We start from the raw sequence: 13,523 nt of genomic DNA on the forward strand, positions 1-13,523 counted from the left end.
AGTGTTGCACTTTTCTTACACTCAATTCCAATTGATAAACAATGCTTTTCCAGAAATACAATTGTCATCAACTTTGCCCAATCAGCAAGTTGCACAAGTAATGCTAATTGGACATTGGGAAGGTGGACTGGGTTTGTCCTTATTCTCCCCCATACTACTAGGTTTCTGTCTATTCCTGTACAATGCTTTTTCATTTTGGGATAAGTAGGGTCAGTTACTGTTTGGGGTTGGAACCTGGGTTGCTCTGTTCTCCTTTACACTAACTGGGTTGCTGCTTGCCTTCACTTTATTTTTCACTCTGGGCCTTTGTGTTCTTCTCTCTCTCCCTCCTCCTCATCCCTCTCTTTTGGTGACTGTGGCTGCTGGTGTGGGCATGTGGGCCTGCCTGCAGACTTTTGCATGCGTGGCCTGTCTCACTTTTATTCAGATTCAAAGAAAAGGATCCGTACGTCCTATCAGAGTAAGTCAGGCCATCCTCAAGGCAAGGAGACTGGGGAGGGACACAAGGGGACAAGGGAAGAAGGGACCAAGGGAACAGAGACGCAAAAGGATTATGGCAAGGGGACGTACTGGAGAGATGATTGGAATGACATTGATTGTTTCTGAAACAGCTCTGAAACAAATCCCAGTGGCACAGACAGTATTGAATCAAATGCCAGTGCTTTATCAAAACCTATGAATTATTTAATCATATTCCAGTTATGTCAATATATAGTATGTCCTTTTGCCAAGGGTCCCCTTTTATGAAGTGGCTAAATGTCAAAAAGCCATGACACTGTATACATTGTAAATGCAGCACAGAGATTTGCGTGAGTAAACTTTCAATCATGACATAGACATCCAGACATCATATAACTACTATGTGGATGAGCCGAGTAAAAGTTTTTCTTTATTAATAAATGATTTGGGACATTGAATCAAAATTGACTTTGTTTTTTTTTCACAACTTCAAGAACCAAGCATTCATTTGATGAATTACTTCAAATTAAACATTTCAGGCTTTTGTTTCCCTATGGTTGATCAGAGTCAAAAATGTATTAAAACACTGAGTTTTGTCCCAGCACAGTTACTCAGTTAGAACAGTGCACGTTTTCCGAATTTCAAGACATTCAACTGAAAGTTTCAGTAAAAGACTCCAGTTTAGATTTCACATGAGATTTTTGTTTTTTACTAGCTTTAAGATCAACTTGATCGCGCTGCGACGAGGTCTTCGTCTCTTTATCATCTGTGTGTATCTGTTTGAATGAGGCTTGTGCTGCATACAGTATGTTTAAATACATTTGTCATTACTTTAACGTTCAGATGTCAATCAAAGGGCAATGTAGGCCCAACCCCTCTAAGCCTGGTTCCTCTCTAAGATTCTTCCTAGGTTCCTGCATCATAAGGAGTTTTTCCTAGCCACTGTGCATCTGCCTCTGCATTGCTTGCTCTTTGGGGTTATAGGCTGGGTATCTGTAAAGCTCTTTGGGGTTATAGGCTGGGTATCTGTAAAGCTCTTTGGGGTTATAGGCTGGGTATCTGTAAAGCTCTTTGGGGTTATAGGCTGGGTATCTGTAAAGCTCTTTGGGGTTATAGGCTGGGTATCTGTAAAGCTCTTTGGGGTTATAGGCTGGGTATCTGTAAAGCTCTTTGGGGTTATAGGCTGGGTATCTGTAAAGCTCTTTGGGGTTATAGGCTGGGTATCTGTAAAGCTCTTTGGGGTTATAGGCTGGGTATCTGTAAAGCTCTTTGGGGTTATAGGCTGGGTTTCTGTAAAGCTCTTTGGGGTTATAGGCTGGGTTTCTATAAAGCTCTTTGGGGTTATAGGCTGGGTATCTGTAAAGCTCTTTGGGGTTATAGGCTGGGTATCTGTAAAGCTCTTTGGGGTTATAGGCTGGGTATCTGTAAAGCTCTTTGGGGTTATAGGCTGGGTTTCTGTAAAGCTCTTTGGGGTTATAGGCTGGGTATCTGTAAAGTACTTTGTGACAAGTGCTGATGTAAAAATGGCTTTATAAAATCAATGTGATTCATTGAAGAGCAAACAATGACAATGATTGAGTTGGGTCATATCTGATGCGCTGACATCAGGCCTCGGGCTGAATACTCAGCCAAACTCTGCAGTGCAGGCCTCATGTCATGTGGTGTTCATTGCCGTACATGCTGGTAGTGAACTAAGCTGATCCTGAGCTTCAACACAGACTGAAATGATTCACATTGAACTTTTAGCTATAGCTATTTTGAGCTGTGTGGCCTCTGCAGACCACGGTATAAGTAAAGCTATATTGAGCTGTGTGGCCTCTGCAGACCACGGTATAAGTAAAGCTATATTGAGCTGTGTGGCCTCTGCAGACCACTGTATAAGTAAAGCTATATTGAGATGTGTGGCCTCTGCAGACCACGGTATAAGTAAAGCTATATTGAGCTGTGTAACCTCTGTAGACCACGGTATATGTAAAGCTATATTGAGCTGTGTGGCCTCTGCAGACCACTGTATAAGTAAAGCTATATTGAGCTGTGTGGCCTCTGTAGACCACGGTATATGTAAAGCTATATTGAGCTGTGTGGCCTCTGCAGACCACTGTATAAGTAAAGCTATATTGAGCTGTGTAACCTCTGTAGACCACGGTATATGTAAAGCTATATTGAGCTGTGTGGCCTCTGTAGACCACGGTATATGTAAAGCTATATTGAGCTGTGTGGCCTCTGCAGACCACTGTATAAGTAAAGCTATATTGAGCTGTGTGGCCTCTGTAGACCACGGTATATGTAAAGCTATATTGAGCTGTGTGGCCTCTGTAGACCACTGTATAAGTAAAGCTATATTGAGAGGTGTGGCCTCTGCAGACCACTGTATATGTAAAGCTATATTGAGATGTGTGGCCTCTGCAGACCACTGTATAAGTAAAGCTATATTGAGCTGTGTGGCCTCTGCAGACCACTGTATATGTAAAGCTATATTGAGATGTGTGGCCTCTGCAGACCACTGTATAAGTAAAGCTATATTGAGATGTGTGGCCTCTGCAGACCACTGTATAAGTAAAGCTATATTGAGATGTGTGGCCTCTGCAGACCACTGTATAAGTAAAGCTATATTGAGATGTGTGGCCTCTGCAGACCACGGTATAAGTAAAGCTATATTGAGCTGTGTGGCCTCTGCAGACCACTGTATAAGTAAAGCTATATTGAGATGTGTGGCCTCTGCAGACCACTGTATAAGTAAAGCTATATTGAGCTGTGTGGCCTCTGCAGACCACTGTATAAGTAAAGCTATATTGAGCTGTGTGGCCTCTGCAGACCACTGTATAAGTAAAGCTATATTGAGATGTGTGGCCTCTGCAGACCACTGTATAAGTAAAGCTATATTGAGCTGTGTGGCCTTTGCAGACCACTGTATAAGTAAAGCTATATTGAGCTGTGTGGCCTCTGCAGACCACTGTATAAGTAAAGCTATATTGAGATGTGTGGCCTCTGCAGACCACTGTATAAGTAAAGCTATATTGAGCTGTGTGGCCTCTGCAGACCACTGTATAAGTAAAGCTATATTGAGATGTGTGGCCTCTGCAGACCACTGTATAAGTAAAGCTATATTGAGCTGTGTGGCCTCTGCAGACCACTGTATAAGTAAAGAAAAGGAAGATGGGACTACTTCAGAGGTGTCCAATATCTATATATCTGAAATTGACGCACGCTATAGAATGCCTTTCTAGCCAATCAGAATCCTGTATTAAACAATGCTGTGGTATAAATGATCATCATGTATGGGGGGAAAACTTCCTGAATCTTGTGTGTTGCGTCAGGATCAGAGTGGTCCGCCTCAGCAACGGACAACGTTATGCTACTGATGACTGTATGTTGTGTCTCCATGGCAACAGATGCTGTTACGGCACTGTCAACTGTCTGTTATATCACCATGCTTTCTTTATATGACCATGACTGAAGAGTCTCTCTCTATCCCACGTCCTCCTTCTCCTCCTCCTCCTCATCCTGTTGGAATCTGATTGGCTGTGACAGGCCTTACAGAACTCTCCGATAACCAGGTATCCATGGACATCGAGAGAAGCAAGTCACCCACCTCAGGTAACGCCACACACACATACACACACACACACACACACACACACACACACACACTCTCTTTCTCTCCACCCAACTCACTTCACAGGATTGTTACATCTGATCAAAGCTGAAGGTCGCACTGGGATGCCGGTCGGTTTCGGCAAGAACCTAGCCTCAGGGTATGGACTCTGTACCTGTCAATGGGGTATGGACACTTTACCTTTGGGGCATCACTTTAACTTGAAGTGAATGGTAACTGTATTAACATATCAACCTGGAAGGATACTTCTTAAAGTGTTCCCAGCTAGCACATAACAAACCATATGTTTCTTAGAGCTCGGTGAGAGCGTGGTTATTTAGCATTCTATGGTCAACCTTACCACAACGTCCTTGGAAAGGATAGTTGCATTGCTTTGGAACATTGTCAGGACATTTAACCCTTTGACGCGTACGATCACATATTTGTGATTGTTGTTCAGTGGTCCCTGCAGCATCGCAACGCAAATATGTGATTGAGACAGTAGCAACAGAACGTATGATGCAGCAAACGCCTCTAAACAGCCTTGTTGTCTGAAAAGCATCTAAATAATGTTTAGTACTGATGGGAAATAAAAGGTAAATGTGACCTTCATCATCCAAGCATCAGACAGACCACATCCTCAACCAGACGCGTTCCATAAACCAGTCTAAATAACAGGTGGAGCTGACAAAAAAAACAAATAAACAAACAGAAGTTAGCAACCTAACAGCTAAGCTAACAGCCGCTAAATTCTTTATGATGGCAGCCATGTTTGTTTATGTTTGACAAGCAAAAACTCCCTAATCCTAGAATGCCACTCACTATAAGAAGCAAATAAATGTCTAAGTCAAAGATGGCTGTGCAAACTTTGTTTGGCAACTTTTCATCATATTACAAATCTTCAATGTACTTGTTACAGTGTATACAAGAACCGGAGCACATTACTTGACAAGTCGTTTACAGTTTTTGACAAATCACAAAGCAAATAAAACGTTATATTCTCACAGAGCATCACCCCAAATACAAGCCTGCTGCCTAGCCTAACTGTAACGCGAAAGCTAAACAGGGTTGCCAGATATGGATGAAATCATTTTATGGGGGCTTTGTGGGGGGGTTCATTTAATGTGTGGAGGGTTTTCAAGTCTATGGGGGGTAGAAATGGGGGAAGATATTATCGGGGGATATGATGCAGGAAATATTACTATGGTGTAGGATTTATCAATAAATGGGGGCAAACACAGGAGAAGTTTCTAAGCTACATTTGTTTTTTAAATAAACCTGGAAAGTGGAATTAGAGCTGGCAAGCCTGAGGTACCTTAGTTACAATCTGATGCCGCGTTCAAAACAACTGGGAACTAGGAATTTGAAAATCTCAGACTTCTGACTTTAGTGTGTTCAAGACAACTGGGAACTCAGGAAAAAAAACAAGCTCTGACTGTGGAAAAATTGATTTGAACGGTCATCTAACTCGAAATTCGAACTCGGGAATTCTGTCAATTTTCTCGAGTTCCAATTTTCCAACCTGAAAATTCCCAGTTGCACCATAAAGTTCCCAGTTGCCCCATAAACCAGTCAAGTGCACCTCCCCTTCACCTCGTTTTGTTATAACATCTTTGGTCTGACAGACACTTACGTGACAACCAGAATGCATTGTATGATGCCAACAAACATGGCGCCACAAGTATCTGGGAAATAGCTTTGCATTAGCTAATTATAATCAGTGCAACCTTCACAATTTTTTTTTACATATGTGTCCATTATAATCTACGCAAGAATCGGAATGCATGATTTGTCACCAGTACTTGAAAACATCAATAAAACAGTAAATACATTATGCTCCATACATAAAGAATGCTACAGTAGAAACGACAACACCATATGCAGAAAATAGGCCCGTACTTTGATAGGAACGCACACACATGTCCAAAGTTATTATTTGTAAGGGAAACAACAATAAAGTTAATGAAGGGCAGCCAGAAAATGTGCCGTAGGAAAAAGGTTTGTGCCTGTTCTGACTAGAGATGGGCAAATGTCTGGATACTTGATCTGGGGAATCACTGGAGAAGTGCCAGGGCTCTCCTCGAAGGGAGAAGTTTGTCTGGCTCAGTAAAGCCTCAAACATAAATTGTCCACAACGGTGAAATGGGCTAATTCTTATGTGAATTAATGAGGATTTTGGAACACACCTCAATTCAAACTGTTTGAAAATAAAACTTGTTAGAAAATCATTTGAAAAATGACAAGTTGAAACATAGCCAGTAGATAATTAGCAGGCAGCGTGCCTTGGTTTGCGTGCTAGGCGGGTTAACTGTCCTGTTGAGTAACAATCACATTTTGGAACAGTCACACGAATAAATAAAAAATCTGTTTGAGATATTTGGAACTCACAGGGAAAAGGTTAATGAGTGCTTGTTTCCTTTTGAAATGTTTTTTATTTGAATAGGTTCAAATGAACAGCATTGTATGAGTTAAAAAACATGGCATGCTAGCTCCCTCCTGGTGGCACAGTGGACTAACACCATCTTTTTGTTGTTGTTCAAAAAAGAGACACTAACCTTTTATCTGAAGTGTTTCTAGATAGTTGACGAGCCTTCCAGTAAAGAAAAATGACTCTCCTGTCAACTTATCATTGCGTAGCCCGGTGCGCCCTCCTGTAGACACTTAAAAATAGTTCTTCACCAACATCTTCTTCAGGGTTGAAACCAAATAATGTCTCATTGTTTGTTTTACAGATTAATCTCATGTTTTGAGTAGATACCAGTTTAATACTAACATAGAAAGGAGTATGAATAATTTAGTTGTATGTTAAATTATGTGTGATCTTTCGCTCGGTCGAATTTTACAATAAACAGCGATTCTTTTACACAATAAAAGAAACGTAATTTCACTGTCAGCTGCGTTTATTATCAGAAAATGTAACATGTGTAAATGTTTGTATGAACATAACAAGATTCAACAACTGAGACATAAACTGAAGGGGGGGGGGGGGTCAAAATTGAGGTCCGGGCTCTTTGCTGGCCATGAAAGAACACTGACATTCCTGTCTTGTAGGAAATCACACACAGAACGACTAGTATGGCTGGTGGCATTGTCATGCTAGAGGGTCATGTTAGGTTGAGTCTGCAGGAAGGGTACCACATGAGAGAAGAGGATGTCTTCCCTGTAACATACACTGCAATGACAATGAGCTCAGTCCGATGATGCTGTGACACACCGCCCCAGACCATGACAGACCCTCCACCTCCAAATCAATCACGCTCCAGAGTACAGGCCTCGGTGTAACTCTCATTCCTTCAACGATAAACGCGAATCCGACCATCACCCCTGGTGAGACAAAACCGCGACTCGTCAGAGAAGAGCACGTTTTGCCAGTCCTGTCTGGTCTAGTGACGGTGGGTTGTTGTCATCCTGTACCTGTCCCGCAGGTGTGATGTTTTGATGTACCGATCCTGTGCAGGTGTTGTTACACATGGTCTGCCACTGCGAGGACGATCAGCTGTCCATCCTGTCTCCCCGTAGCTCTGTCTTAGGCATCTCACAGTACGGACATTGCAATTTATTGCCCTGGCTACATCTGCAGTCCTCATGCCTCCTTGCAGCATGCCTAAGGCACGTTCACGCAGATGAGCAAGGACCCTGGGCATCTTTTGTTCGGTGTTTTAAAGAGTCAGTAGAAAGGCCTCTTTAGTGTCCTAAGTTTTCATAACTGTGATCTTAATTGCCTACTGTCTGTAACCTGTTAGTGCATGTTCATTAATTGTTTATGGTTCATTGAACAAGCATGGGAAACAGTGTTTAAACCCTTTACAATGAAGATCTGTGAAGTTATTTGGATTTTTACGAATTATCTTTGAAAGACAGGGTCCTGAAAAAGGAACGTTTCTTTTTTTGCTGAGTTTATACAGTGGGGAGAACAAGTATTTGATACACTGCCGATTTTGCAGGTTTCCCTACTTACAAAGCATGTAGAGGTCTGTAATTTCTATCATAGGTACACTTCAACTGTGAGAGATGGAATCTAAAACAAAAATCCAGAAAATCACATTGTATGATTTTTAAGTAAATCATTTGCATTTTATTGCATGACATAAGTATTTGATACATCAGAAAAGCAGAACTTAATATTTGGTACAGAAACCTTTGTTTGCAATTACAGAGATCATACGTTTCCTGTAGTTCTTGACCAGGTTTGCACACACTGCAGCAGGGATTTTGGCTCTATTTTTGTCTCATCATTTTGTCTCATCATATTTTTGTCATTGGCAAACTTCAGACGGGCCTGGACATGCGCTGGCTTGAGCAGGGGGCCCTTGAGTGCGCTGCAGGATTTTAATCCATGACGGCGTAGTGTGTTACTAATGGTTTTCTTTGAGACTGTGGTCCCAGCTCTCTTCAGGTCATTGACCAGGTCCTGCCGTGTAGTTCTGGGCTGATCCCTCACCTTCCTCATGATCATTGATGCCCCACGAGGTGAGATCTTGCATGGAGCCCCAGACCGAGGGTGATTGACCGTCATCTTGAACTTCTTCCATTTTCTAATAATTGCGCCAACTGTTGTTGCCTTCTCACCAAGCTGCTTGCCGATTGTCCTGTAGCCCATCCCACCCTTGTGCCGGTCTACAATTTTATCCCTGATGTCCTTACACAGCTCTCTGGTCTTGGCCATTGTGGAGAGGTTGGAGTCTGTTTGATTGAGTGTGTGGACAGGTGTCTTTTATACAGCTAACGAGTTCAAACAGGTGCAGTTAACACAGGTAATGAGTGGAGAACAGGTGCAGTTAACACAGGTAATGAGTGGAGAACAGGTGCAGTTAACACAGGTAATGAGTGGAGAACAGGTGCAGTTAACACAGGTAATGAGTGGAGAACAGGTGCAGTTAACACAGGTAATGAGTGGAGAACAGGTGCAGTTAACACAGGTAATGAGTGGAGAACAGGTGCAGTTAACACAGGTAATGAGTGGAGAACAGGTGCAGTTAACACAGGTAATGAGTGGAGAACAGGTGCAGTTAACACAGGTAATGAGTGGAGAACAGGTGCAGTTAACACGGGTAATGAGTGGAGAACATGAAACGTACAATTATTTTCCAGTCCACTTAAATGTTGAGCTCGAAGGGATGAAATACTCCAAGCGCTAGAGAGTGTCTGAAGTTAAGGGGAGTCCGATGTTGGGGGGAAATTAGGTAGTTCTGTTTTTGAGCTGTTCTTGTTGTTTTGTTTTGTGTGGACCCCAGGAAGTGGTGTTTTGTGTGGACCCCAGGAAGAGTAGCTGCTGCTTTTGCAACAGCTCATGGGGATCCTAATACAATGCCAAAGTTGTGTCAAGTTGTCTGGATGTCCTTTGGGTGGTGGACCATTCTTGTTACACAAAGGAAACTGTTGAGCGTGAAAAACCCATCAGCACTGCAGTTCTTGACACAAACCGGTGTGCCTGGCGTCTACTACCATGCCCCGTTCAAAAGCACTTATATTTATTGTCTATTCCATTCACCCTCTGAATTCACAATCCAGGTCTTAATTGTCTCAAGGCTTAAAAATCCTCCTTTAACTTGTCTCCTCTCCTTCATCTACACTGATTAAAGTGGATTTAACAAATGACATCAATAAGGGATCATGGCTATCACCTGGTCAGTCTATCATGGAAAGAGCTTTTGTATACTCGGTATATATATATATATATATATATATATAAATAAAAATAATTAGAAAAATAGAAAAATAATTAGAAAGAGAGAGAGAGGTATAGTGGCCTGCAGGTTTGCTAGATGGATGTGTTAGGGCGAGTAGGTCGGCCAGTAAGGGAGTTTGCTCCAGGCCAGATGCACCAGACTGTTCTGGTGCATCAGAGAATTGGCTTCTGTGTGTGTGTGCGCGTACGCGTGTGTTTGACAGCGTTACATTTTTCCCACTGCCCTTCTCCTCCTCTTTATCACTCCCCTCCTCTCCCCTCCCTTTCTCCTCTCTCTGCTCAGACCAAACCAGCTGTGCCTGAGAATGAGCATTGAGAAGGAGCTGGGGCTAAATGTTTAATATTTGTCTTTTTTACACTGAAAAAGGAGGATAGCAAACATTGAGCAGTTGCCTGCAGCTGCTAGGGAGGGAGGGAGGGAGGGAGGGAGGGAGGGAGGGAGGGAGGGAGGGAGGGAGGGGGAGGAGGGAGGGAGGGAGGGAGGGAGGGAGGGAGGGAGGGAGGGAGGGAGGGAGGGAGGGAGGGAGGGAGGGAGGGAGGGAGGGAGGGAGGAGGGAGGGAGGGAGGGAGGGAGGGATACTGCTGTTGGACTAATGTGTGTGTGATGGGAATACAAAGCCAGCCGTGCTGTTAGACCTGCTGTGTTCTCTAGGCTTTGGTTTCCATACAGCCTTGCTTTATACTTGATGTAAGGCCATCTTTATTTCACTGGGAGTATGTGTACGTACATGTGTCTGAGTGTGTTTGCGTACATTTTGTTTTACATAGCCTAAGATAGCAGATTCTCAGCAACTTAAGTTTAGACGAATGTTCTTCTTCTGTGTAAATATTTGCTTAGTATTTGAATCCTCACTTTGCCAGACAGAGCCATCATAACCTATAAATAATGTTCTCACCAGGCCCCAGACATTAAATCTATAACGGAATGTATGGAAGGGGGCTGATTAATGGTGTCAACAATGACCCGTAATGTCTGTTACGGTGATGTCACTGTGTTTGATGTGTTCCTCTTAGGAGCGCCACACGTTGCTCTGTCTGCGCGGGTCACTTAGTGCTGACGCACCGACAGGGGACGGAGAAAGAAGTGTCAATTGGCATGTACTCAAGCAGACAGCTATTTAACCAGCATCTTATTTTGCAGGAAGCAAGAATCCACTTGAACTCTCAAACCTGTCAGTGGAGCGTGAATAACTTGAAATGCTTTGTGTGGTGTTTGGGAAATGGAAAGAATTCGGGGAAAAAAGAGAATGATGGAGGGGGGTGGTGTGTGTGTGTGTGTGGGGGGGGGGGGGGAAGGAGTGAGGGATGTTTGTGAAAGCACAGCCATTCTGAAGAAAAACTTTTCCCACTGACTTTTCCCCCGACAGGGATTGATGAGGCCTCGTTTGTTTTTCCTGACGTCATCTTTTCTGCCCGTCATTTACACACGTATTTCCAGAGGCGAATCTAAACTCCGGAGCATGTTGTTGTGAATATTTAATGAGTCCATAAAAAAAATGTTTTGCCCTGTTTGGAAATCAATTTGCCATAAGCCTCTGCATTATGAATGAACATGGCTTCTGATTCGGAGGAAGTAGGACCAGTAAATATAAGGCCTCTCTTCCTCTCTCTCTCGCGTTCTCTCTTTCCATCTTTCTCTCTCTCTCTCTCTTTCTCTCCCCCCCGCTCTCTCCCTGTCCCTCTCTCTCTTTCTCTCTCTATCTTTCCATCTCTCTCGCTATCTCTCTCGCCCTGACTGCAGTTTCTCTTGGGTCTATAGGATCTTAGACCTGGCTGACCCTGCCATGTATCCACAAGTCTCCTGAGGATACAGTGTTGGTGGTTTGCCGTTAGAAGGAATGAATACCAATGTGCATAGCTATGTGGAATATGTCAGGGTCTATATCTATTATCTGGTCCCATCCCTTTTATTGATTGCAGCGATGAGAAAAGCGAGACAGGTGGAGATCGGGAAGGAAGAGAGATGAGGATGTGATGTGTGTCTGTGCGGTGTTTACAAAGGTGCAGTGAAAAGGAAGGATGAAGACGTGTGTAAAGAATGCCACAGGTATGGCTGGAGAAAAAGTGGTGGGAAACATAGAGGATATCAGAGGCAGGAAGGAAGAGATGGACAGATGACAGGCAGAGAAAGGCAGAATCTCCATCCTGAGGCAGAGGGCTCATGGCGAGATCCTGTCGTCGTTATTCTCCCAAGCAGCTCTGAGGCGATTAGTGACCTGAGCCTGGCTGGCTCTGGCTGTCCCCCTGCCCTGACACCCCAGTCCTGCTGTGACCACCACTGGCCAAACCCAGACCCGGCAGGCAGCCTATTAACTATCCACCATCACCCGTCTCAACTCTCCTCTCTCTCACTCCCTCCTTCCTACTTCCGTCTCACCTCTCCGCACTGGGAAACATCCCCCCCCCGTTAGGCCCCGTAATTGGCCCCATGTTCGTCTTTGAAGCCATATCCTCCTTCCCGTTGTTGTTTGTTTACTTTGTCACTATCTCTTGTTGTGTCTGGGTTTCTGCTCACGATGGCTGCTGTGGCTGATGGTAGTATAGATCCTGTAGTCTGGGGCGAGACGCGAGTCGTGAGGTTGGGCAAAATAAGTGGAAATGCCAGAGAGTGGCTCTGACCAAGCAGGATAAATTTAGAGGCAAAGCGAGGCTCCAGGAGAAGAGAGGAGAGGTGATGGTGCTGTCCCTGAGCTCACAGGCTGGCTGTTTAAAGGGGAGCTTAAAGGAGAGCGGGGAGCTGAAGCCACCTGCCTGGGCTGGATGTGGCCGTTCTTATCTCCTATAATGAGCAGAGTGGCTGGGATTAAATGTACTTACTGTTCACCACACACCTGCACACCAAGTTTGAAACATCATTTCGTCTGTGTTATGTCACAAGGAATCTAACGAGAATTAGTTTGAGAGGTGCTAGAGAGCAAATTTTACAGTACAGTAAGGAAGCACATGTTGTTAGCCAAGTCTGGAATAGACACGTCAAGAACACTCTCTCATCCTGAATTCTGTTGGAAGGGTGTTGGGTTATTTTGACCGGAGTGTGACTGGACTAGACAACCGGCTGTGGGGAAGTCCTAGCATAAAGGTTAACAACAGGTGCTACTTTACCTGTATCATCAATGACAACATTTCATTAGTTGTAGACATAGTAGTCGTTGCAGTAGCAGTATTAGTCGTTGTTTTCGTTGTCGTGGTTGTGTTTGCATGGTAGCCTTACCTTGACCTTATCACACACGTTTATATTGGTATCTTCAGAATCAACTGCTATTATGTACCTGCTTGTCTTTATCTCAATTCACCCATGTTGTTTTGTTTTCTCCCTCCTGAAAAGTGTGTGTTCTGTTGCATCTCCTATTCCAGTTCCCTACCCAAGCTCCCTTCACTATGACCCTCGCTCCATGCCTGAGCCTGTGGCCAGTCTGAGAGCCAGCCACTGCAGTCCAGTCTTTTACTTACTGGACAATGGTAAGAGGAGGGACCACGGCCCAGGGAAACCTGTCCCTCTCACGTCCTATCGCTGGGGGAGTGTGCGTGGATGGGGGGGGGGGGGGGCTGAGGGGTGGAGGGTGGATGGTTTGTGGGTGGGTTTGTGGGTGTGGGGCGTTGCATGGTAGCATATGGAGTGTGTTCCTATGCTTGTCTGTTCCAACTTTCAACATTGTGATCCATGCATCTGTGAGCAGAAGATGTAGAGCTTATCGGCGTTGTTGCATTGCCTCAGCCCCAGCTGTAGGGGGCGATGTGTGTTTTGTGCTGGGTCTAGTCTGGTCTTGTGGCCTTGCATCC

General features: G+C 44.2%; 1 protein-coding gene across 1 annotated transcript in view; it reads left to right on the forward strand.

The window, feature by feature from the left end:
• The window catches only part of stxbp5l (syntaxin binding protein 5L), a 240,711-nt gene that overhangs the window by 198,868 nt on the left and 28,320 nt on the right, over positions 1-13,523 (forward strand). The window contains exons 19-20 of the mRNA XM_064976038.1: positions 392-460; positions 3,991-4,056. Of these exons, the coding sequence (XP_064832110.1) occupies positions 392-460; positions 3,991-4,056 (135 nt within the window). The remainder of the gene's footprint in view (positions 1-391; positions 461-3,990; positions 4,057-13,523) is intronic.

Source organism: Oncorhynchus masou, chromosome 10 (genome assembly GCF_036934945.1).
Source record: "Oncorhynchus masou masou isolate Uvic2021 chromosome 10, UVic_Omas_1.1, whole genome shotgun sequence".
Taxonomy (NCBI): Eukaryota; Metazoa; Chordata; class Actinopteri; order Salmoniformes; family Salmonidae; genus Oncorhynchus; species Oncorhynchus masou.